Source organism: Zingiber officinale, chromosome 3B (assembly GCF_018446385.1).
Source record: "Zingiber officinale cultivar Zhangliang chromosome 3B, Zo_v1.1, whole genome shotgun sequence".
Classification (NCBI taxonomy): domain Eukaryota; kingdom Viridiplantae; phylum Streptophyta; class Magnoliopsida; order Zingiberales; family Zingiberaceae; genus Zingiber; species Zingiber officinale.
Genome location: NC_055991.1, coordinates 2,472,612 through 2,497,796, shown reverse-complemented (window position 1 = coordinate 2,497,796; position 25,185 = coordinate 2,472,612). Strand labels below are relative to the sequence as shown.

At 37.6% G+C, this 25,185-nt stretch overlaps 3 protein-coding genes across 5 annotated transcripts; all 3 read right to left on the bottom strand.

The window, feature by feature from the left end:
* Window positions 1-372: 372 nt before the first annotated feature.
* Window positions 373-7,373, bottom strand: LOC122055507 (SWI/SNF complex subunit SWI3A homolog). The gene is made up of 7 exons (XM_042616974.1): window positions 7,128-7,373; window positions 6,503-7,023; window positions 4,602-5,081; window positions 4,343-4,503; window positions 4,206-4,261; window positions 2,014-2,177; window positions 373-723 (listed from the first exon to the last, which is right to left on the bottom strand). Exons 1-7 carry the CDS (start codon window positions 7,192-7,194, stop codon window positions 523-525), a joined length of 1,650 nt encoding a protein of 549 aa, XP_042472908.1. The 5' UTR covers window positions 7,195-7,373; the 3' UTR covers window positions 373-522.
* Window positions 7,374-9,087: 1,714 nt separating this feature from the next.
* Window positions 9,088-11,983, bottom strand: LOC122055504 (aspartic proteinase Asp1-like). 2 transcript variants are annotated; one of them, XM_042616969.1, is made up of 10 exons: window positions 11,814-11,983; window positions 11,101-11,432; window positions 10,914-11,031; window positions 10,586-10,809; window positions 10,272-10,505; window positions 10,060-10,198; window positions 9,788-9,979; window positions 9,632-9,704; window positions 9,451-9,538; window positions 9,088-9,358 (listed from the first exon to the last, which is right to left on the bottom strand). In XM_042616969.1, the coding sequence occupies exons 1-10, from the start codon at window positions 11,844-11,846 to the stop codon at window positions 9,265-9,267; spliced, it is 1,527 nt and encodes a 508-aa protein (XP_042472903.1). In that variant the 5' UTR covers window positions 11,847-11,983; the 3' UTR covers window positions 9,088-9,264. The 2 variants fall into 2 exon arrangements, with proteins under 2 accessions (XP_042472903.1, XP_042472904.1); XM_042616970.1 differs by having other exon boundaries at window positions 9,088-9,353; window positions 11,814-11,982.
* A 197-nt stretch (window positions 11,984-12,180) lies between these two features.
* On the bottom strand, window positions 12,181-23,286 carry LOC122055506 (zinc finger CCCH domain-containing protein ZFN-like). 2 transcript variants are annotated; one of them, XM_042616973.1, is made up of 7 exons: window positions 22,929-23,286; window positions 21,966-22,129; window positions 20,832-20,894; window positions 17,207-17,326; window positions 16,734-17,030; window positions 14,290-14,604; window positions 12,181-12,748 (listed from the first exon to the last, which is right to left on the bottom strand). In XM_042616973.1, exons 1-7 carry the CDS (start codon window positions 23,020-23,022, stop codon window positions 12,464-12,466), a joined length of 1,338 nt encoding a protein of 445 aa, XP_042472907.1. In that variant the 5' UTR covers window positions 23,023-23,286; the 3' UTR covers window positions 12,181-12,463. The 2 variants fall into 2 exon arrangements, with proteins under 2 accessions (XP_042472907.1, XP_042472906.1); XM_042616972.1 differs by having other exon boundaries at window positions 21,960-22,129; window positions 22,929-23,285.
* Window positions 23,287-25,185: the final 1,899 nt, after the last annotated feature.

The following is a 25,185-nucleotide window of genomic DNA, read 5'->3' as shown; positions in this document are numbered from 1 at the left end:
AAAGGCAAGCCTCTATGACCTTCCAACTCGAACGCAACGGAAAGAAATTAATGCCAAACAAATTGAACCAAGGAAGAAAAGGGAGAGCTTTCAGAGTCGAAAACAAACAATAAATTGAAATTTGCATTCGCAAATTGCTAGTGTTTCGGGATACGTATATAAAAGAAAAACATGAACACCTACCTTTTTAATACCTTTTCCACTTATGGAAAAAGGAATTAGTTATAGGATTGAAAATCTGCCAAGTGAAAAAAAGAAGAGAAACTACTGTAGTTTAAAGAAAGGAAACACTTCTATGGCACCTTCAGCAATGTCTATAAATAATTGCAATAGCACATTGGCTTCTTTAATCAGGTGACTCTGAAAAGGCAGTATTACATACCTCCAATGTTGGGGAATGTAAGCGGAAATCGATTGAGCTAGAAGAATTTTACAGACTTATGCTGTTCAAATTACAAGAACAACCGAAGAACCTTGATTAGGCACAGAACCAACAAACAGAATCTTCAAAGTTAACTGATTCTAAAAGGTGGTAGTGTTCAAGAAAGGTTTGGGCAGTGTAATATCCCTCCATCTTGGTATTCCGGTCTTAAACGAGTGCTCCAGCACCATCAACCATTCTTCTAAAATAGATTCCTTTTCCTTCTGCAAAAGGCTGTATTCCTTCTCCATCATGGACTCCAACTCTTCCAAACGTTTGATTTTGTATTGCATCTTTCTAAGCTGTTAAAAGAAAGAACGTACAGAAAAAAATGTAAAACTGAGATCCATCATTCGCTTTTAAACTCAAATCAAACACATACGAGAGCAGCATAATCATGTCTGAACAATCTTATAGCCGCTACATAAATTTTATTCTGCCATTCAACTCTATGTTAAGGTCATGTTCTTATTAGTTTAGTAAGTGTAACCATAATTTTAGTTAAATTCTGGTGGTACAACAAAGATGAACACACAAGTAAATGGGCTATTGACGACCACACATACCAAATCAAAAGAACTCTTCCCAAATTAAAAGATATAAATTAAAATCTAGCTAAATTAAAAAATATTTCTACCAAATTAAAAATATCAAACTTTCAACATCTAAAATAAGGCAATTACACAATTTAACTACAATTCAAATTTTAAAAAATAAATCAATTCCTACTTTACATCAATGAGAGAACGCAAGAGATGGTGTACATAAAAATGTAGACGAAAAGGTGGACAACCAAAGATGTCAGCTAGTTAGTTAGTAGAGTCACCATTGACAAAAAAAAAAAGTGTGCGCGCATGGAAACAAATTAGTATATATCTTAATTTTGTTGTTCAAGCACAATTAATTTGTTAGTAAATGTTTTTCTTAATTTTATATGCTTGCATGGTACCAAATCATCATTTCAATTATAACTATAATACTATATCAATTGGCAAGTCTGACTTGACATAACATGCTATGCACAACAAGTCTTATTTGACACAACATAAGAGCCATAACGCTCATTTTTCATATTATCTTTAATTTTCACAGTGCTTATTTGACATGACATGCTTCCGTAATGCTAAGTTTACATTGTACATGTGCTAGCAGAAGTGCAAATAAGGTGTTTCTTTTGATGTGACATTGCACTAAAAGATTTGCTGATTTATGTATTGAGAACTACATAAAAGCATGTCATGCCAGCATTCAAATTGGCATATCAACAGCAATCACCAAAATAATGTAACGATTTACATATCTTGTGCATAAATTTGTCATAACTTAAATTTCATTAAAATTCAGTTAAATTTTCACATTCTCCAACATAACAAAAGTATGATGAGGCCCATAGATCTTGAACGTAACATTTTAGGTTTGACTGATATTATAGATCAGATAGCACCTTTTGGCATTTGACAATGATTTGATTAACTTTCCAGGATCCAGCCTTAACTACTATAATCTAAACAAATAAAGACTGAGAGTATAGGAGAACCTGTCTTCAAAAACAACTATTTATTTGGAAAAACAAAGTAATGGTGGAGAGAAACCTGCGCCTCAATAATGGATGCCAGCAGCAGTTCTATTTCCCTTTCCTCCTGGTCAGCAAGTAGCTTGGCACGTGCAGCAGTTGCACCAAGTGCAGTTGCAATTGAAGCCTTTATTTGAAGTGTTGTAGCCCCAAAATTCATTTCTTGGCCACCTTTGTGAATATCTTGAGAAGAAAAAGAAAATTTTCAAGATGATATTGAAGAGACAGTTAATTACGACAAGAAAAAACTGCATACAATTTGCTTTGAATATTATGTTACTTTGACTCAGGTATGAGTAGATGGCAAGGTTATGGATCTAGGTGTTGGACATAATTGTTTCACAATTTTTACCAGAACCAATGAGGGCTTCAATATTAGAGTGATGGGTGCCCAACATCGGCAAGGAAGGGGTAGACAGAGAAATCCAGCATAAATTTAGAGTAGATGGGTAAGGAAGGCATAGCAGAGCAGCGCCTAATACTCCGGCAACTCCCATCATATGAAATGGATTTTAACGTCCAATTATGAAACCCTTGGAAAAAGAGGATGAATCTAAATATAGTTGCTACGCCAAAACTTGGTGCAAAGAACCAACCAGATTGACCCAGTGGATAAATCAAGAATACGGAAACAAAAACAGCAATTGGACCAGAAAATGCGATTGCATTATAAGGCCGCAATTGAACAGATCGAGCAAGTTCGAATTGGCGTAACATGAAACCTATTAGTCCGAAAGCACCATGAAGAGCAACAAAAGTCCACAGACCACCTAATTGACACCAACGAGTAAAATACCATTACACTTAATCATATGACCACCACTTAAATCTATTGCATGCAACAGGTAACATAAAAGGATGCCATTATATGATTTGAAGTTTTTATAACAGTAGAATGAATATACAACATAACACAAACGTGTGAAATGTCAAAGGTGTCTAAGGGTGTCATTAAATGGCTAATATCAAGCATAACAATACTCTTAAATTTTGGTGTAGAGTTTTACAACACAACAAAACAATGATAAAGTAGCAGCATGATACAAACAAAGATTTAATGAGTTGTACATATCAGAATTATCTGCCATATCATTATCTAATGCCTCCATAATGTCAGATGGTTAACTCTATCTAATTACATCATTTTTATCTGCAAACATACTAAGCAAACTGAGACAAGATTATATGTTGAGTAGAATTTCAGTCATGTAACATCATCATCAATCAAGCTGTGTTTGACCCAACTCATCCATATGTTACTTCTTTCTCTCATTCACTGAAAGATTAAGGATTAGTTATTCAACCTTGTCATCACTATTAATCAAATGAGCTTATTATGGATCAAGAATGTTTATTGTGAATCAAGAGAGAATATAATAATCTCTCAATCAACAATGATTCTAAATTAAAATAATCTTCCTTCAATTATAATCAATTCAGATGCAGTTAGGAAAAACCTATGATTATTGAATAATGTCACTTTTATTTTAAAAAATAATTAAAATTCTAGTATTATTGAGTAATCTACCAAAATAGGATCCTTTTCTAAGTTATAAACTATTTTTATTGTTTATTCCTTTTAAATAGATGACCATAGCATTATTATATATTGCATTATTAATATCTGAATACGTTCGGTTAAGTAATTTTATATAATAAGTACTGAACAACTCTTGTAATCTCATATATGAAATTTTATTATTTCTCGTTTCTTATTTTTCTTGCCGATTTCGATTTGAACAATCCTACTAATCTTAAACAACCTATACTTGAGTTCTTTATTTGCATGATTCCAATCTTAACACTGATTTTGCTAACCATGCCCTTTCCTCTCTTTTTTTCTTTCATATCTAGAGATTTCTATGTTAGCAAAGCAGCACCTTCATACAGGCACAAAATGTAAATTGGCTGAACAAAATATGGTATAGATTATATCAAGTTCTCAATTGAGACTTTTATTGAGCATATTAGAGACTAATGTTAGTGCAGAACTTCCAAAGAATCAAGCACCAACATTTTTCATGGTCATGACAAAATCACCAATATTCCCTAATTAAGTCAATATATGTAGTTTACTTCATTTCTAGTTTAGTTCTAAATGTAAGAATTATGGGAAACTCTAAAGCCATATCATGGCTTTTTATAGCATCCAATAAATCCACCAGAGAATATGTTTCGATTTAATGCTAAAACAAAGGAGTAATCACCTACCAGTAACTTTTTGCAGCTCCAGATCTGGATCTTCAGTCTTCAATACATTGAAATGACTATACAATCACAACAGAAGTATTCCCTTTTAAGAGCTAGGCATGCCAAAAAATAAAGAAAAAGTAGGGAAGGAGACTAACCTGTTGGGTTCATCACTTGTGCAAATTAAATCATTTAATGGATCCTTATTGATAGAAAAGACCTTGCTTGAAGATGGATTCTCACTACCCAATGCTGTGAGAGCAGCATCTGCTGCAGAAGCAGCAATCTGCAAACCAGCAACAGTAGACAAGCATGCTACCTAACAAACATAAGATAGCATTTTGATTCATACTCATATTAAACAACATCAAGACTTTTGTAGACATGAATGATAAGTAATGTATAGTTAGAATGCACCTGTTTTAGTAGTGAATCTGCAGCATTTACAAAAGAATTATAGCATCTCCTCTTTAAAGGACGTTCTGGAGTAGATTCTTCAACATCTTTCCCATCAGTTTCAATATATCCATCCACCTTATCGGGCTCATGTGGTGGTTCATGTATCGGGGATTGCATTTCTTTGGCATCAGTTGTCTTGCTTATTGAGTTACTACCAGCAACTGCTCCATTAATGGAATCCAAAATATGCTCGCCAAAAGGCAGTTGTATAAGCCTTGAAATACAATCCAGCTTACTCTTAGTTCGTACATGCTGCGCAATAAGATCCCAGTCGTCTCCATGCTTTAGCACAGATTCTAGAAGAAGAAGAGTCTCTGCATCTGTCCATGCACTCATTACATGATTGGCACTGTCATCAGTCTCAAGCTTCACGTCCTTTACGGTAGCATTGACCTGACTCTTATCTTTAGAGCAATTTGGGCATACAATCAGTCCTCCCTGCAAAGCCATGATAAGAAACAGCACAGAACTTACAAAAGATGTCACAATCCAGTAATTAATGTCAACTGGAGGCAGTATAGAATAAAAGAGACATAACACCATCCTATCCCATAACCTGGTATGCTGAAGACCAAGTTCACAATTCACAAGTAGAAATTCACTGAAGCGCTATTGATTAGTCCAATTTATCCGTAATGAATAAATGTTGATCAATCACTCTTATGTCCATGAGCCTACATCTAAGCATAAAGAACCAGTACTTTCTCCAACTTCCATGTTGAACTCTTCAAAAATGATTAATTCTCTACACCCCATAAAGCATTCAACATGCAGCAAAAATGACAGTGAAATTTCTTAGTTGGTTTTACCCATTCAAATTGGAAGTGCAAAAAAAAAGCATTGGTTCAAAACTCCAAAAGGTATGGGTTTGTATGGCTCAAGCATATTGTCTAATCACCGACCAATGTTGATAGTATGTTGGTATGGGGTAAATGTCACTGTCTCATCAATGTTGGCACGGTTTGGTGGTATGATGAGATCGAGGCTATCTGGACTGGTATATAACTAAGAAAAGATCCTCCTGTCATTATTCATCCTTATATTCTTGTCGATCAGAAGAAGTCGGTAGTTTAAAAAGAGAGAAAAGAGAAGGAGAAGCACCAATAGATGATATTGATCAAAATCAAAGATTATATTCTCATAACTCATCCTTCGATTTCATTTATCAAAAACTAGAATGAGATAAATCACTAAAAAGAGATGAGAATTCAAGGAGGTCACTTATCAGACACGTGTACCAACAACTGAGATCTATCGATAAGCTTATACCTATATTCATTCCAGTTTCAATAGTCAACCAAGATATATTTGTGAATATATGGAGAAATCAATTCCAATACCAGATAACCTCGTTTGGAGAATTATTTTATATGTGTATCGAACAACTATGGGATTAATCATGGTAGAATGCTATGAAAATCATACTCCCATCTAATACATGACATTCATTTTAATATAAGAACCAATGCTCACATTTGATGCTTGTTATATTTTTGTTACGTGTTAATATAAATCTTTTAACTCAACTTTTTATAATTTTTATAGGCAATTATTTGGAGGTAAACATGCTAAGTGAAAGGAGATTATAGAACTAAAACTCATTTTAGGTGATATAGGGATGCTTTGAAGAATGCTCGGTGTCAACACAGCATGGTAACAAAATCCTTCTGTTTCGACGAGAGACCAAAATGCCAACATGAAAAAAATACTTTCAAGTCCATAGATAATTCTTACCAAAGATGAAGAAGAATTCTGTAACGTAGGCCGAGAAGATAATAGATTATAATTTAATTATCTCTGAAGCAAATCAAATGTGGGGGGTTACGGAAATGTACTAAGGATAGGAAAGCAGAAGATACCTCTAACGACTCAGTTCCGCTAACATTGAATTGTTTACCGCAGACTCCACATACAGGACCCCTCTTCGGGGCCCAATCTCCAAACACATCAGTGTACGAAGTCAAAGATGGTAACTTGAACCCGTTTTCTCCACCCAATCCCGTCGTGGCCACCCTCTTCCTCTGCGGAATGGAAGCTTGCACGACCTGCACACCACCCGGCACCCCTTCTTCCACCACAACCTTTGGCCCATCATCCTCGGCGGGCGGAGGCACCCCTGCCACTGGCTTCGCCCAGAAATTGATCAGCCCCCATTTCTCCAGGCACCGGAACACGTTCTGTATGTACCCGACGTCTCCAATTAAAGACTTGCGGATCTCGGTAAAAGTGATGCGCTTGGACGGGTCCTCGCGGTATTTGTTGATGATGAAATCGCGGTACTCCTTGTAGACTCTAGGGTTCCGGGAGGCAGCGGAACCGTCGAAGAACTCCGGGAGCGATCGCTTCTCCGTGTCGTGGATCTCATCCCAACGAAACCAACCTGAGTCAAAGAGGAACCAAACCAAACCAAAAAAGACGGACATCAAAACCCTAACCCTCGATGCAACGAAGAAAGAAGAGCTAATCCAGAAGGGGTTCAGGTACTCGAGGACGCGGGGATGGAGTACAGCTCGCGGTCGGCGAGGTCGCTTCCTTCGGAGCTCGGCGGCATATTCCTTCTGGGGCGGTCGCGCGGGAAGCGGAGAAGGCAGTAGGCGGACGGTGATCGGGGGTAGTGATGTCAGATCGAACGGTACTGGGAGATATTGATCGAGCTAAAAGAGATGCAGAGGAGAACGAGGTGGGAGCGGACGAAGGATGGGGGGCTCTGTACTCTGAAGGGTTTCCTTTCCGGAATAACAAGCAGTTGGGCTGGGCCTTGATGGACTTAAGTTATGGCCTTTGATGGATTATATATATAGAGTAATTCCGGGACCGACGCGCACGCGCAATATATATATATATATATATATATATATATATATATATATATATATATATATATATATATATATATATATTATAGGTGATTTTTATATGGTAAAGGAGCCTTGTCTCTCCGGCTCCATATTTCGCCTGTCAAATAAAAAAATGAGGGGATGCGATTACCCCCTTGAGTTTTAAAAAAATAATATTATACCTCATTGTCATTTTGATCGGTTGATTCACCATTGTTCGTTGTTGGAAAACTAAAATTAATTATATATTTAGAAAGGTGTGGAGATAAAGATAATGTTGGTTCAAATAAGAATTGATTTAGAATTGATTTGGTTAAGTTATGAACGAACCAAGTTTAAGATTTAAAACAAATTAGTGTATTTTTGAAAAAAAAAAAAAAACTTTTCTTTCCTTTTTTTTTCTGCCTTTTCTTCCTACTCACATTGCAACCCCTGTCGTGTTGTAGGTCATAGTCGTGTCGAACGCCACTGTCATGCTAGACACCATCGCCGTATTATACGCCACCATCCTGCTTTCACCCATCTCTTTTTTTTCCCATTTCCTTCTTCTTATACTTTTCTCCGTCGACAGTAAACCTATAGTTTTTTCCTCTTCTCTTCTCAACACCAGAACTACTTTTTCTTCTCCTTTATTTTCTCCAACAAACAAGAAACGCAACATTAGTTGTTGTCCTCTTTCAACAACAACAACAATAGCACTTAACCCTCACATCTTTTTCCTCTTCTAGTGTTTTTTAAGATTTTGTTAGCACCACAAAAATAATCATGTTTTGTTTTACCTTGCTCTCTTTTTATCATTGCCAAGCTCGTCAAAACTAATTGAGGTTGTTAATGAAAAAGATAATTTTATCTTCTTTTACTTCTTCCTTCTCATCTTCTCTTCCCTATTTTTATCAAAAGCAACAATCTTCCTTTTATTTTTTTTTCCCACTAACAATCTTTTACAAGCAGCTATTTTTTTCTCTTTATCCAACCACATCAACAACCAGAGGAGTAACTTGTTTACTTCTTATTTCATGTTTTATTAATGGAACGAGAATTGTAAAATATAGATTTTATTTTATTGAATTGTCAGTTCGAATGATTAGATAGAATAAAGGTCAGGAATGCTAAATATTAAACGAAACCATTTGACTTTTGAGTTATAGATAAGATATGAGGATTGATGGATGATTATTTGACTTTGAGTAGATAAGATATGAGTATTGACGGATGGTGATTTCAATTAGAACAGAGTGATTTTAATTAAAACCGAGGACTAAATATATGGCTTTGATGCACTTGTGAAATTCATGGGAGTACTTCAGTAGCTTTTTTTAGCTTTTTTGGTAATTTTTTTATCCTTAAATTTAGTACCATTCCTATTTAGAAGAATAAAGAATTTTTGTATAATTTTTTCCCCCTACATCCATCGATAAATTCAGAGTACATACAAATCAAATTTTATCTCATCGCATCTCCATGGAAAAGGATCATCTGGATCTTCTAAATTTAGTATGGCCCTCCTGGTGCCTTGTCAGTCTTTTAGACAGGAGAGTTAATATGCACCAATCCAAAATAAAAGTTGCAGGAAGACAAGGATTGCAATATGATTCAAAGAGGCAACATGAACAATTCAGAAGCAGAGCAGCTGAATTTGAATTGGTGACTGTAATTACATACGCTAAAATTGTTAACTACTTTATTCTGTTCAAATGGAGAGAGCATTTTTTGATATTGAAATTTAACAACAAAGGATATTGCTATGTTTTTTCTTTCTTTCTTTCTTTAACTAATATAAGAGATCATAGGTCATATGAAGGCCATCCTTTCGAAAGGAAACCCCTGCTACCATATTGAGAGAGATCATTGTAGAGGCCACCGTCCTCACTATCTACACTGACACAGAAAAGAGTTTCAGAGTGAGAAACCTCCACCTTTCCGTGCACATCCAAGTAAAACTAAATCATCACAGTGAAGAAATTCCAGACTTAGGGAGTCTATCACATGCCGCTCGAACCCATCCGATGTGCTGCTTCTCATTGTCATAAACGACCATGTGGTCTAGCAAAGAAATGTCTGAAAACATTCCACAATCACATCAAAGTGTTTCATCAGGAGAACAATGAAAGGTTTTTTCAAAACTCGTTTGCAAGTTGCTGATTTGTTTACCTCCAATTACATTGAGGTTGCCCAGTCCGACTTCAGTGCCATTGAGAATTCCTAAGCATGCGTTGCCATATTTCTGCAAATGAAACATCAGAATTTCAATATCAACAATTAATATGTTGGCTTGTTTTAGTCGAGAGGAGGGTTGCAAATGCCTACGGTGATGATCAGATAATTCTGAGGAAGCATTTCAAGCAATGCTCTCTTTCCATTCACGAAGTTAAAGGTTAATGTTTTGAAATACTTTTTCACATCAGACACCGACTTGAATGGCTTCTGCCCTTTCCAGCACACTGGAAGCGATGGGTCGGCTTCCTCCTTGAGTGGCTTCTCCGACAGATCACTCTTGACCTATGAAAACTCAAAGAATCAATGTCAGCACTATAATGGAAATGAACACCGTTCAATCCGAAGACTCAGTTCATATTTACAGCTGAGAGGAAAGCTTGGTAGGATTGATGGCCAAAGTAGGTGAAGGTACTCCCAGTATCCAGAACCACCTCCGTTTGCTTTACTCCCAAATATTGATTATCCCAATAGAGGTTTGCAGGCCCAGGTGAGTAGTAGTTTCTGATAATAATGACAAGAAATCAGAGCTCCTGCAGGAAAAAGTTCAACAATCGCAACTAAAATAGCATCTCACTTTGATCCGATGCGAGACATGGGCGACCAGGTCATCCGAGAGGTAGGGACCAAATCGTCTCCGAAGAAAAGGTAGCCGCCTCCCTTTCCACCGAGGCAGTGACCGACCACATTTTTGGTCACCCCCTGATCGCTGAGCTGCGACAAGATGCTAACTTTACCTGTTCCGAGCCCGAGAATTCCATCTGTCGACGCAGAGGCGTCTTGATTTGGGACCTGCTGATCGTATCCACACCTGAACGTACCAGCTGCGTCGATATGGGTGGCAGCGATTTGATTTTTACAGGAATTGGAGTGCTGAGTTAGGTTACTGACCCGAAGGCGAGGGTGGGGCGGGCCACGGTACTGTTTGTGAGGCGGACGGCGAAGGAGTCGGCGATGAGGACGCCAAGGGAGGAGCCTCGGTCCTCGTACTGGATCTCGTAATCGCACTGCTCGCAGTTCTGGTCCTGGACGACGCCGGAGTGAAGGGCAACGCAGAGAGGGTCTTTGCAGTTGACCAGCTTCTTCTTGTTCGGTCGGTACCACGGGTGAGGTCCCTAGATCGATGAAAAACACACGGTCGTTAATTGAATCTTGAAAAAGTTTGGGGGAATCAGGAGGAGTCCAGCAGGGGATGGAAAAACAAGGATAAAAACCTAACCTTGGAGCACCTGACGCAGGGAGCATCGCATTGGAGCCAGGTGAGATCGCTCCCGGTGTCGACATCCAGGAAGTAGGGCTTCGGGGGTTTGCCAATGTGCATCTCCACATAGTACAACCTACAAATTCCAAGAAAACTCAACTATTAGAGCCCACCCATCTCGTGAACCCCAAACCTTGAGCTTCACCCGAGAGGGTAGACGTTGCCGTAGATGCGGAAGACGGCGGAGGAAGTAACCCGGACGCCGGCGTCCACAGGGAGCTCCGACACTAGCTGCGGAGGAGGTCCCCACGACTTGGATTCCTTCTTCGGGGAAGAGGAAGTGGTGGCGAACGCCATAGGGATCGCGGCGGAAACGAGCAAGACGGCGAATAGTAGCCCTCTGCGGGAGATCTCCCGGCCGCCCATCGTCCGATCAAATCGAGGAACGAATAGGGTTTGGAGGTGGAAGACAAATGAGAGAGACGGATTGTCGACGATGGGAGAGGCTGGGGATGGACTGCCGACGACTTCTTCGCCCTGGAGGAGGAGGCCATATTTATAGCCGAAGCAGAAGCAGAAATCTTTTTAGGCACAATTAAAATTACTAAAGAAAATTGAATTTAATTATTGCCAAAGGGCGCCCTTGATTAAAATTAATTTACATAGAATAACCTTAAGGAGGCTTTCAATAATAAATACTAAGTTTAAAAATGTGGGAGGAAGAAAGGCAAGGCATGAACATCTTTATTCCTAGCTTTAAGAGAGCTTTAGTTTATGCCAGACTTTGCCATTTAACTAAGTCAATTCCTTCGAAGGCCGAAGGAGGATGGCACTGATATTCTTTTCATCAGGTTGATGGGGATTCGAGAGAAAGATTGCAATCTTGTGTCTGTTTCAGCTACCTAATTATTAACGTACCTGCATTGGACTGATGGTGCCTTGGTTTCCCATTGGTCAAGCTATCTTTGCCCTGAGTGAAAGGGTGGAAAGGAACTGACTTCAACGGTGCTCCTAAGTTTCGGATCCGATAGAGCTCCATTTGCAAATAATTCATGCAATGAGATAGTTGTCTCTTCCTAGTTAAGTGAGCAGTCTAAAATTAGGAACTTGAGATTAACAACTTCCTGTGATGATAAATTAATAACATAATAACTAATGAAAATTTAGACAAGTTACGCAGAAACAATAGAAAAATACGAGAACAAAGTGAAGATTTATACTAGAATTTCCTTGTAGCTTTATCTCCAGATATACATACACTCGCATGCAAGAGCATAAATTCGAGTGAGTTAAGGCGAGATGAGATTGCAGAGATAATTAGAAACATCAATGTGATGGGGGGCTTGCATATTCCCCATAACAATTGACAGTTAAATTTATGATGATATACATTAAATAGGCAATCCTTGTTTGCCACCGAATGGATGCATCTTCAGGTGAGGGGGAAAAAAAATACAACATGAAAATAGCTGTACATCTCCAGTGAGGAAAACTGGATATTACAGACAGAAAATCATCTACTTGTCTAGGGAAAAAAGAAACCTGCAAATGCTTGAATTGGCAATTATCTATGACTCTGTCTCAGCATTTTCATCACCAGAGGTTGTTTGCCTAGATTCTGATAGTGATAATCTCCTTGGGACTCCTGAGCTACTGTTGCCAGTACCTTCTGATGGCAATGTCAAAGCAGGAGGCTCTGAAGAGGATCCCAGGAGATGACGAACAGTTGGGACATCAGCTGTGGGGGATGCAGTAAGGCCATAGGTGAAAGTACCCATTGGATGATCAAACTTGCAGTTTGGCCCAAATTTGCAGATTCCGTATCGAGAGTAGAAAAGGCACACAGGCTCACCCTGTTGAAATTACATCCTCAGCTAGTTTCTTTGTTTCATGATAAAATAAGGAAAAGATAAGATTGGGAATCAACTTTTTATTTTGGTTACTAGCATGCAGCGAGTTAAGTACAGGAACCCCTCAAATTCTTAATATGTATTGGCTCCTAAAGTTTGTGTTTTGAGTTGATGGATAAGTTGCTTCTAGTGAAACTACACCCTCAAACTTGAAGCTAGATCAAAAATCAGCATCTAAGTCATTCTCATGTTTTAAGAAAAATTTCATTCATATCTTGAAGGCTTCGGTGACCCTTCATTGTATCCATCCAAACTCTTGGCCCAGTCACAAAAATCCACAAGTGATTTCAGAAACTAAAATGAAATGTCAAAGAGAAACACAATTAATAAGGCAGAAATATGATGGTATCTTTGGCAAAGAGGATTATTTAGAATTAGACAATAAAAGTCTTGCACCATGCACAATTCCCATTCATCATTGAACAGAGAGATTTGAGGCAAAATAGGTATAGTAGTAAGATTTTAATCTTTGACAAAAAGTTTGGTAAAGGAAATGACTCAGAAACATTATCCTTGCCTGATGTGAAAAAATAAGAATTAACATGTGGAATCCAGGTATCTGTTATCATGCATTTCACGTACTACCTGTAAGCTTGAAGAAATCATAATAAAGTATGCAACTTTGTGGTCTTAATTTTGGTAAAGGAAATGTTCCACGACATCATTATTTTAGGACCAAATGTCCGGAGTGAAGAAATAAGGAGAAATATGTAAGGTTCTAGTAAACTTTAGCATTTGGCTTACCACTGAAATCTTAAAGAAAGTTGCATGAAGCACCGTGCAACCTAACCATGCATTAGGAGAACCAGTGATCTTTTTGCAATCTAATTCATCATGCTTAAGTTCATAAATGACCACGAAGTTAGATTGCTAAACATGTAGCCGGGAGAAAGGTGAAACTTGTAGGTGGCCGCGTGGCATCAAATTAGAAATGTTCCAAATAGTGAAAAGACTGTTTGCATGAAAATTTCCTGTAATTCTAATGTACTTGCATAATAGATTGTTGTTCAAACCATTCCCATCCAGGTAAGACACTAACGGAAATTGCAAAGCTGCACCTTAATTACTTTTCTCAACCTACTCATGTTGATTAAAATCTCTTCAGACACTGTAGCACAAAAAAAATCAGCAATAATGTTGCTTGCTCCTACTTGCTAATGTTCGTATTGTTGTCCATTGTCATTTCAGTCTCTTCGGTAAATGTTATAAGAGCATATGAAATCTTAACTTCTGCAGTCATGCATCAAAAAAATACTATCAAGAAAACAAGAAATTGAAGGCAAGAAAAAACACACTCGCAATATCAGCTTATAATAGTGTTCATTAGGCAATAATATTTTTTATTGGTGCAAAAGAAATCATTTAGTGGCACATAAATTAAACCAACAAATGTTTACAAGCAGTATGAGATTTGATACTGATCCTAGGTACGCATGGTTTATTGATCAAAGTAGAAGAAAAATAAGGTTTGATGGGAAACTTACTGGACGCACAGGAAGGCCCAATGGACTCAACCCACAGTTTGGAGCAGGAATTGATCTCTCCCTTGGATGATGGAACCTGCAGACTGCACCAAACTTACAATCTCCTGTCTTCATGTAGAATTGGCATTCAGGTTGCCCAGGTCTATCAGGAAATACATTTGGGATTGCTGTATATAGCCCCATAGTAACAGAGTTTGGTCGGTAGGACGAAAATTTCCCTTGAGCTCCACCACTTGTCTCACCTTGATGTGAGGGGTTATAAAACGGAGCACTCCCTGTTGTTTGTTGAGACTCCGGAGATGAACCCAGTTGTCCCTGTAGGCATATTATATAACAATAACAAGTCATGAGTCTCAACTATTTGGCATTGGCTTCATGAATCGTATCAAGCTATTAGACTCTGTAAAACTAGGAGTAATATTCAGATCCACTTAGATTATTATAAATCATATAACAATTTCTTTGACAAACTTATTTCCTTCACAATTTTAACTCTAATCAACTTATCTAAATTATAGGGTTGTTGGATGAAACCATCTCAGATGCGCTTGCGCCCTAATGCTACTCTGCCAACTCATTTATTTAAACAGGAAAGCAAGGCTTCAGATTTTGATCGTGCTAGACATTACCATGACAAAACTTAGATTTATCAGTTGATAGACATTGTGTTACAATAGTCAATCTTTCTTACAAAACATTTCCATTTGGCCCCCAAATCCCTTTTGCAGGCTTCAAAGTGAATGCTCATCTAACGGTAGAATACCACCTAGTCAAAGGGCCTAAGTAGATCCAGACTTTCCACAGCACTCACCTGTCAACTGAACTAACCATACACATGTTGGCTTTCCACTAGTTAAACTCAGGACACTCCAAATAATCCTTGTTCATGCTACTGACCATGATAGTATAGGCATGTCATTTATTGGCCCTTGACTTTAGTGGTTAATTTAAATCTCATCGCCAGGATGACTGAACACCCAAAGGGCAGCCCGGTATACGAAGCTCCCACAAATGCTAGTCCAGGGAAGGGTCGGACATATATGCAGTTTTACCATGCATTACAAGAGACTATTTCTGCGATTCAAATCTGTAACCTCAAGGTCACATGACAACCACTTTACCGTTGCGCCAAAACTAGAAAAATATGGATAGCAAATGCAGATAATGAGCTTATTAGAATAAACATTTCAAATCAGAAAATAAACTTTTAAGCTTCTCTAGCTTCTAAACATTTAAAGATAACTTCCTGATTCAGCAAAGCAGAGAATAAAAAATTGACACAAGACTTTCGAATCACTTCGATGCAGCATAGGGATAAAATAATATCATGCACAGAAATAATTTATTTCATGCAGAGAATGAACACTCACAAAGAGGAATATATTATATAGATGATTGACAATGGTGGGTATTGGGGTTCCTTTTAGAGGCTCCAAACCAAACAAAAACTAAAATCAAACTAAAAATATTATAGGAACGAAATAATTGTATATCTAAAAACACTCAATAAGAAAAGATATTAACCAAGGAACAAACTAGAAAACAAACTAAATTAATTAAACTTCTACCAAAACTTTCCTACAATCCTAAATAAAACTTGGTGACTCCCTTTAAAGACTTAATTATCATAAAGAGGAGAGCCTATCAAACTATTTTTTGAAATCTAAAAACTTTTAAAACATAAATTCCTAATTTGCATTGCTTTCCTAAGCTAGATCAGACAAAATTATCCAAAAAAAAAAATCCAAAATGGAAAAAGAAATTAACTCTGAAACAGATTTTTCTACAAAGCTTTTTTGGTCTTCATTTAACTTTTAAGCAACACTAACCAAGTCACCACCATCAGATCCTGAGACATGTTTCTATATATAGTTCACTTCTACAACAATCAGTAGGTTGTTTTAGGTTAAATTATGTAGTTTCAAATGAAAATTGAACACATTTTGGCCAAAATTACTTTTAAATTTCAATAAAGCAATATATGTATCAAAATCCAATAAAAATCTTCAATATTAACAAATTGGAGGATCATGGTTCGAGGTTGATGTCCGTGTTATGAGAAAAGGTCTGGTAAAGGGGATTTCAAGCAAAAACTTCCCAGTGAGTGAATGATACTACTTGATACAAGCATAGCATAAAAGTGTGCACATATTTTCTGTAAATCTGCATATAAGTTGATAGCATTAAGAGGTCAAGATTATGCAACATAAGTATTTTCATCACTGTCCAAAAGCAACTTCCTAACTTGACAATGGTAGTGAATTTCACGGTTGAAAACTAAAATCATGTAAAATTTCACAAGGAACTAATCGTCGTGATATGTATACATGCAATTTTTTATAGGTTAATATTTAATAGTGAGCTAGTAATCAGACTAAAATCATGTTTCCAATACCGACTGCTCAAACTCATAAAAGTAATAAGGAAGAGTGAGACAAACTTACAGAATAAGACGCCCAACTTGGAACATGGACCATGCCCTGAGGAAGAATCAACTGGGCATAACTTGAAGAAGCCTGCCATCGAGGGCTTGGAATAAAAGAAGATCTTGGTAATGTCCAATTTGTCATCCCTGCAGGATAAGATTGCTGACTGGGGGTTGTTGGGGAATGTAGTGAAGAATAGACTGGAGAGCCACGTAAAGAAACTACTGCATTTGAGGGCTGTGGATGGTGGAATTTGCATGTATTCCCAAATTTACACTCCCCAGTTCTTGTGTAATATGCACATTCCTTCTCATTCTATGATACAAAAATTGTGGATTATCGTAGGACAACTTAACTAGCAAAGAAAGTATAAATAAAACATGGAAATGAAAGGGTATTAGGTCTCGTTTAATCGAATCAAACTAGCACATCCCATTACTAGAAGTAGATGCTCTAAGAATAGATGTAGTAGGGTTAGCATATTCACAAACCGGACGTAAAGGGTAGCCTAGAATATTTAACTGAACTAGCCCAGCAATTCCAGCCTTATCTTTGGGATGGTGGAACTTGCATGTAGCTCCAAATTTGCATGTTCCTGTCTTCAAGAAATACTGTAGAGAGTAAAAAATAAAAAATATAGTATCAAGCTCTGTCTTATAATTTAAGACAACAAAAATAAAAATTGAGATAGCTTCCAGCTTAGATTGTAAAAAAGAAAGGAGGTTAAAAAAAATCAAAGTATCTGAATATAGTATAAATTGTATGGACTGTTTGTCATTAACCCTTTTTATATTTCAATCAAATTTTTTTACAGAAACTTCAGAATATTTTTGAATCATAGCTTGTAATCAACCTCAGTTAAGTGCATTGTTAATTTTACTGATCCACATGACAAAATGGCTCAGTCATATTGCTGATGTGGCTGCATGCCCTTTTGCTTGTATGATACTGCAATTAAACTACTAGTTAAAAATCCAAGCATAGTAAAAATATTTTAGGTTGTTTTAGATATTGATTATTTACATTTTTACATCAACTTCTATTTTATAATTTTAACCTTTAAATTTCCCTTAATTATAGCACCAAGGGAGAGAGCTACTAAATTTATTGATGTTTGTCTGCCTTGTGTCAGTATTCAGTAGGCCTACCAGAATATCACCTTCTTGACATGATGATAATGTTAGTGATAGTACTCTACAATCAATCTCCATACACGGAAATATAATGTAGTTGCATTATTGTTATTACTAATAAAAAGAATTATTCTTCTTTACGATCTCATTGACTTTTTGTGATTGATCATTGTAATAAAAGATTCTTGTAGCATTGTTACTTTAGCGATCATATATATAATGTGTGAAATAATTATAAAGCATGAAGCAAGGGCCAAATTTCAGTGCATCAATGTGCTCCTTCAGGGATGATGGCCCAACAATGGCATCAAAGCAAGCTTTAATGATCAAATAAAAAAGGATGCAGGTTCTGAATAAGAAAAATGAGGACAAACGACTTTGTTCACTTTTCATGTCACCCACAAGGTCACGATTATAGAATGTGTGTGTGTCAATGTTTGCATAGTAGATGGGTTGTAGGCCTAAGTGGGACGCACACAGAGTTGTTCATATAGTAGGTAGGTTGTGGGCCCAAGCAAGAGATGCACAATGGTATCTATACAGTTGGAGGGTCGCGAGGCTCTACCTGTGTAGGGCACGCATGCGACGGTGTCCACACTAGAGGACAACTATAGGCCCATGTTAGATGCATTGTAGCAGTTTCCACACAGCAGGTGGGTCGTGAGGTTCAGCTTGTGCAAGACACACGCATAGCATTGTCTATGCTATTGGCCAGCTGTGAAGCTCTACGATGTATTCACATTGCTCTGTGACTTGGTCAACATGGAACTGCATTGTGCATGCAAACATACTATTCAATATGAGTGTGTAGTCTTGTGTGGCTTGCAAAGAGAAGTGTTGGTTGCCATGAACTTGGTCCACAAGTGATGACAAAAATTGTGCCAAATGATAAGTAGTAGTCGCCGGGTTATTATGATTTAGTCCATGGGTTGTGATGGGCTACTTTTGTCCACCATGATTCTAAAGTCTTTGCATATAGTTTCCGAATGTTACTATGTCAAATTGGTCCTTTTAATGGTCATTAAATTGTCTTATTTTGTTGGTCGTACATGTGCTGCCACAGACATGGTTTGTTGGCTACTCATGCACACATAGGCAATTGTAGGAGATTCACTTAGTAACTATTAACTATCATGAGTTAATGCAAAATGTGTTGTGTAGATAATTAAAATTTTAAAATTAAATTACTTGAGAATTACTTAGATTGGATCATAATTAATTTATCCCTAAATTAAAATTAAAAAGGACAACCCGTGCACAAAGCTCCCACTAATACAAATCTCGGGGGAAGGTATATTGTCCAGCCTTACTCTATTTACAAGAGGTTGTTTCTAAGACTCAAACTCGTGATCTCTAGGTCACACGATAACAGTTTTACCGTTGCGCTAAGGCTCCCCTTCAAACTAATTAAATGTAGAGAATTATTTTCAAACTAATTATTAGATCTAATGGGTTGGAAAAAATGTATGGGTTACAAAGAAGAAGCTTAGGGAAATATTGAAGCAAGTGTAAATAAGGAATTACTTGTGTGACAACAAAACTCCACCATCTTCCTCTCTCTTCTCCCTTGGTGTATTCCATTTAATTTGATCTAACTCTTAAGAAAACAAGCATTAAAAAAATTAAAATTGACTAATTTCTCATGATGTTGATCCTAACAAATGTGACATGTAATGTTAACTATCAACATTACATAAGTAGGATATTATGTCAATAAACCATTAATTCCCTAACATCAATGATGTCATCTCAAAAAAGTGTCATGGAGTCCTAATATTTCGGATGAAAAATTATTGATATAGTCTGCCGATTGGGTTAGTGCATGTTACATTATCACATTTTTTTGATAATTTAAATGTGGCATGTCAAAAAATGATGTGAAGCCGAACCTAACAGATACATGATAGATTAACACACTTAGTCTTTTCCTTAAGATTGACAGTAGTACATAAACAAATTTAACTAAGTTTATGAAGTTGTAGAATAAAATGAACATTGGCCATATTTGAAACAACAATATTATCTGTTATATACAAGCATCTAACTGTTATATAAGGGTATCTAACTGTTAACATGGACTGTTAAGTAACATTCAACGATGCAGAAAGATAGATCAGCAAGGTCGACTGTATGACTGATTTACATTGACACAGAGCAGGCTTTTGTTAGCACTTAGCAGAGTCAATGACGTATATAACTAAGATAAAACATATCATAACAGACACATGTATAAGTTTGAAAAGGAAATTGTATATGTTATCTTGTACTTAAATATTAGCCTAAATAAAAAGTTGTTTTCTCTTTCATTTTTTGCGGAGAAAGGCTGATTAACACAGTGACTGGATTCAAGTAGATGAATAAGATTTATAATCCATCCCTAACAAATGCTAAAGAAGCAAAACAAGAATGGAATATAAATAATGGAAGAAGAAAATATAACTAAGAAAAAGAAAACTGGATTCAAGCAAAGCAACACTGATGCGGACTAGAACAAGTATTGCATTTTTTTTCTCAAACTTTATTGGATTGCAATGTTTGTATATTGTCGTAACAAGGAAAAAAACTTGCTCTGAGTACACAATTGAATAAAAGATGATAAACAAAAAATATACTTGGTACTAGACAAAAATAAATAACAACTAGAGATGAATTTCTCGATAGGCCCATGTGGCTGATTCCATTAAAGCATAGATCTTAATTTCTTGGTAGATAACTCTTAACACAGTGCAATGAAATAAAGACAATGGAAACAATATAAGTGAAAGTTCAGCAACAAGCCCAGACTTAACACTAAGTTGATTGCAATTCTTCAATAGGAGGAAACGTATCTCATAAAGCTAACAAATATCAAAGCTAATTGGTATAATGTTATAAATTAGTTTAAAAACCTATCTTTGACTTTAGCAATAAACTTTGTCACTGGATGAACATGGAAATGTATGCATATAAACATTAATGAAACTAAATGTGACAATGCAGAGACCTGACATTCAGGTTGGCCTACTCTTTCAGGATACCCACCCCTGATTCTTGCAGCAGCTACAGCCTGAGATTTGCAGGACCAGTTAAAAACCACATAATTTGCTATACGGGAAGCTAAGTAACATGTCTGGCAAAAGAAGTGGCACAATAAGAATGATATATTTCTAAATTTTCAACACAAGACAATCACCAAAATGTCCAATTATGTCCTATTTATGGAACAGTCAAATGCATGCAGCAATTCTAGCATGCCGGGTATCAAGTGCTAGAAAAAGAGAAAACAGTCAGAACGGATAGAGTACATGTAATGGAGCTTATCAGCATTTTACTCAGGTTGCAAAGTCAGGAAGAATACATGGTGGAATTGTTCTGAGGGAAATACTTAAATTTGATGATGGTCTCGTGTACTGCTAAGCATGTAATCTCACTCTTCACACTATTTAATTGTTCTGTTCAAAATTGTAGAAATTACACATTTATATAATGCATCTTGACAAGTCCCATTTAATGGTTAACAAAAATCACAAGCACTTTTAGCTAAGTTATTCAGTTTGTGGTGCAATACATAACTGCTAAAGTTAACAGCATTAATTATGAATTCTACAATGACAGAAGTGACAAGATTAATAGAATATAGAGTTCTCTTATTATTTTCACCATTTTCATACTGAAAATTTTATTTTTATATACAAAACCTTAGAATCTGATCTGTATTCACAACTATGTTTGCAATCAACCGACTGGATCAATCTCAAGTAAAGTAGAACATAGAAAACTTCTGGCATATAATTTATTGCAACTTAGCATAGCACCAAGGGCAGCCAACTCTGAAGCATTGGAATAGTACTGCAATCATATAACTTAACAGGATTTTTGTGTAGAAGCCCTTTAATGAATCCTGCTTTCTTAGAATAAATGAATGCTTCCAAGTCTAATGAGGAAACTTTGATTAGTAACTATTAAATTTCTTTAATCTAACAAATGGATTGTCACATTAATGTAAATTTTAATGCACAAAACTGAGAATCACACGCATCTCAAGATGTTGAAGATAGAAAGTAATTCAGTATTGTATTTCTGTATCACATTGTCAAGTTCATAGAGTTGATCTCAGAGGGATTTTTATTACCAATACCCGATTGGGAGGATGATTAAATTTGCAAGTTATTCCAAATCTACAGAGGCCAGTCCTGATGTAATAAGAACAGTCTGGCTCTCCTGGCCGTTCAGGGTAAGGTCCAGAGTCCATTGAACCTCCTCCACCTCCACCTCCTCTCAAGCTCCCTGCCCACATTGCTTCTGCCAGAGTACAGTTAAGTATAGAAGTTTTAGATAGCATTACGTGATAATAGCATCTTCAGAGATGAAACGTCAGGGAAAAAGTTTTCTATCGTTAAACAGCTGCACAATGGACATGGTGTAAGAGATAAAAAAAAAACAAAAAACAGAGAATCATTATGACTGCTACAACGAGACTCTTGTCAGTGGATAAGACAAATAATAATAAATGAGAAAAGAAGTTCCTTACATGGCATAGACAGACTAGAACTTCTAAAGTTCACAAATATATGTATTACCATATCATGACCAAGAAAAAGTTTTACACTTTCGACCTCAAGTAGCTTGATGTTACCTAAGCATGAACTGGGTCGCCATCACCAAATTAAAACGAATGACAGATTCCACGATAATGTCAGAATTACCCTAGCAGATAACTGCAGAGCTATAATCCCAAAATATCAAAACAATAACAACGAAAAATTGAGGCAACAAAAAAACCACCGAACGGGAGTAACATAAATCACATAGCACAGCTTATCTCAGAAAAAAGACTAGAAAAAAAAAAATCAAAAAAATCTAGGATGGATTTCTAAAACACCTAACTTCACCAAATTCGATGCAGCAGGGAAATTTAAAATAGAAACGAAGTGGAGGAAACCCAAAGCGTTGTGTCAAAATGGCAACAGTTCCGCATCGGCGAAGAAGAAACCTACTCTCTCCCCCACCCCCTCCCTCCCTTCAATATAAGACAACCCCATTCTACGACAACTCACAGCATTGCTACAGTGCTGTACGATCAAGGAAACCCTAACCCAACCTTCCTCGAGCCCCATCTGCGACGACGAAGAAGGCCCCTCCGAGACGACCCTGACCGAGCCGCGCATCTGCGTCCCCGAGGCCTCGAAATCCATCCCTTGTCCGACATCACCGGCCCCTCCCTGCCGGAGCTTCCATTCTCGCCGTCAGCCTGCCTCGGCGTCCTCCGGCACCTTCGATCACTGAAGAGACTGAGGACGCGACGGGGGGAGGCGGTCAGAAGGGGGCGAGCGAAAGCGATAGCGATTGAGAGGGCAAAGAGGCGAAGGGAGGAGAAAGAGGAGCGCTCTCCTCTCCACAAACGAAGAGAGGAAATACCAACCAGCCATTCGATTCCACCCCTCGCCCTTTTCACCCCCTCACAGCGCGCGCGAGCGAGCGGGCGGGCTAGCCAACAGGCCCGCCCAGTCAACCGAACTATAACCGACACTGCCCCCCGCATGCTCTCCCATCGCATCGCGACATCTATCCGTTCAAATCGCACCGACGAATCATCCGAACCACACCAACATTTTATAATGCGCCTGCGAGCGGATCTACCTGCGAGAACTGCCATGGAATTAATCCGAACATGATCGTTTTAAAGAGTAATTAATTAAAGATCGGAATCGGAGTCCAAATCTTCCATGTCATCCTCGTCGATGTCGTCGAGACCATCTGTCAGGTACTGGTTGAGTCCACGAGTGTTGGCTGCAGGAATGGTCGCCTCGGCTGAGATCGGCATTATCTCATCGATGCTTTGCATGGGTTGGTCGGGTTCCTCGTACCGGTTGCTGCTCATCGAGTCATCGTCGTCCACCAGATCAGCAGGGAGGTTCTTCAAGCACCACTTGTAGTTGCGTATCTCAGGGATTGTTATCCTCTACGAATTCAAGCGGTAGATGAAATGACACAGAAAAGATCTACTTGAATTTATCATCATTTTTGCACTTCCAATTGTGATAGATATTGAAGCAGAGAACCATATTAAAAATAGAGAAAATCAAAATCTGATTAATTTTTTTATTGCTTAATTAATTTATGTCCTTCAGTGATAGACAGATATCTGGAATTCGAAATTAAGTTATGGCGTATTGTAGATGATTTTCTCCCTTAAAGGGTGTCATGATACATTCTTTTTAATTCTATGCATAAACTTTTCGCTTGAAAGTGGTTCTGTGAAAATACGTGCAGAAAGCCAATTCAATTTCTCTTTTGCTTGCTAAGTCTTGTTCTTGCTTCATATCCTTGAGAATTCTCCTTAACCAAACAGCTTCGCATACTGCTCCACATACTAATACCTCAGCATAAGACAACCACAATATTCTGATTCTTTGATGACTAAGAAATAGGCTTTGTTCCTATGAAGAAAGTATAGCCCAATATACTCTTATGATCATCTATTGAACTTGCCCAATCACTATAAGAAAAATCATGCAATTTATTATCTTTTTTAGCTTTAAATATTAGTCCATAATTCTTAGTTCCTTGCACATATCTAAGAATAAGTTTAGCTGTAGCAAGATGAAATTTACTAAGTTCACTGGTAAATCTTGAAACAATGCCAACAATATACATAATGTCTGGTCTTGTATTTGCGAGATAAATGAGTGATCCAACAAGTTTTGTTTAGATGGTTTCATTAACCTTCTTAGCTCCATCATTTTTTGAAAGCTTATCATTGACTACCATAGGAGTATAAGATGTTGGTACTCCAAAGTTGTTTTGATGTGATTAAATAAGTTAGGTTAGATTCTATTGTTTTTAATCCTGTGTCTAAGTGTGCAGGAACTTAGGAGCACAGGATGTCGAGCAAAAGACGCAGCTAGCGAGAAGGACCACACGGGAGAGAGCCGATGGGCTCGGTGTGTTTGAGGGACGAGGTACTGTGGAAGAGTATGCAGGTGGACAAGAAGGAGGCGCGTGACATTTTCGAGGGACGAGAAGCCAGGAGCGAAAGCATGCTCGAGAAGGCCGAAAGGTGAGTTCAGGTGAGCCCTATTCCAGATGGCCGCGATCACCCAAGCAAGAGGAACCAGAGTGGAAGACCCGGATCGAGGCGAGCGAAATTAGAGTGGAAGGCCCGGACTGGAAAAAGTCAACTTGGTTGACTTTTCTAGTCTGGGCGCCCGGAATCCCTCCAGGCGTCCGGAACAGGATTTTATACAGATCACATTTGATCACAATCCGTTGCGAAAGGGATAAAATTTTATCCCTCTCTAGACGCCTGGAACCCTTCCAGGCGCCCCGAGCAGGGCTATATAAGTAGCCTTGCTCCC

Bases quoted from the DNA above. Each gene is read 5' to 3' on its own strand.
- LOC122055507 (XM_042616974.1), bottom strand. From the start codon at position 7,194: ATGCCGCCGAGCTCCGAAGGAAGCGACCTCGCCGACCGCGAGCTGTAC. The intron at 7,024-7,127 runs GTACCTGAACCC...TCTTTGACTCAG, and splicing joins CTCCATCCCCGCGTCCTCGA to GTTGGTTTCGTTGGGATGAG. The intron at 5,082-6,502 runs GTATCTTCTGCT...ATGGCTTTGCAG, and splicing joins GCGGAACTGAGTCGTTAGAG to GGAGGACTGATTGTATGCCC.
- LOC122055506 (XM_042616972.1), bottom strand. From the start codon at position 23,022: ATGGATTTCGAGGCCTCGGGGACGCAGATGCGCGGCTCGGTCAGGGTC. The intron at 17,327-20,831 runs GTCTCTGCATTG...TACTCTCTACAG, and splicing joins TAGGCCAACCTGAATGTCAG to TATTTCTTGAAGACAGGAAC. The intron at 17,031-17,206 runs GTTTGTGAATAT...TTTGTATCATAG, and splicing joins TAGGCTACCCTTTACGTCCG to AATGAGAAGGAATGTGCATA.
- LOC122055504 (XM_042616969.1), bottom strand. From the start codon at position 11,846: ATGGGAAACCAAGGCACCATCAGTCCAATGCAG. The intron at 11,032-11,100 runs GTGAAGCTCAAG...TGGAATTTGTAG, and splicing joins GGCAACGTCTACCCTCTCGG to GTTGTACTATGTGGAGATGC. The intron at 9,359-9,450 runs GTCTGGAATTTC...TTTCTGTGTCAG, and splicing joins GCATGTGATAGACTCCCTAA to TGTAGATAGTGAGGACGGTG.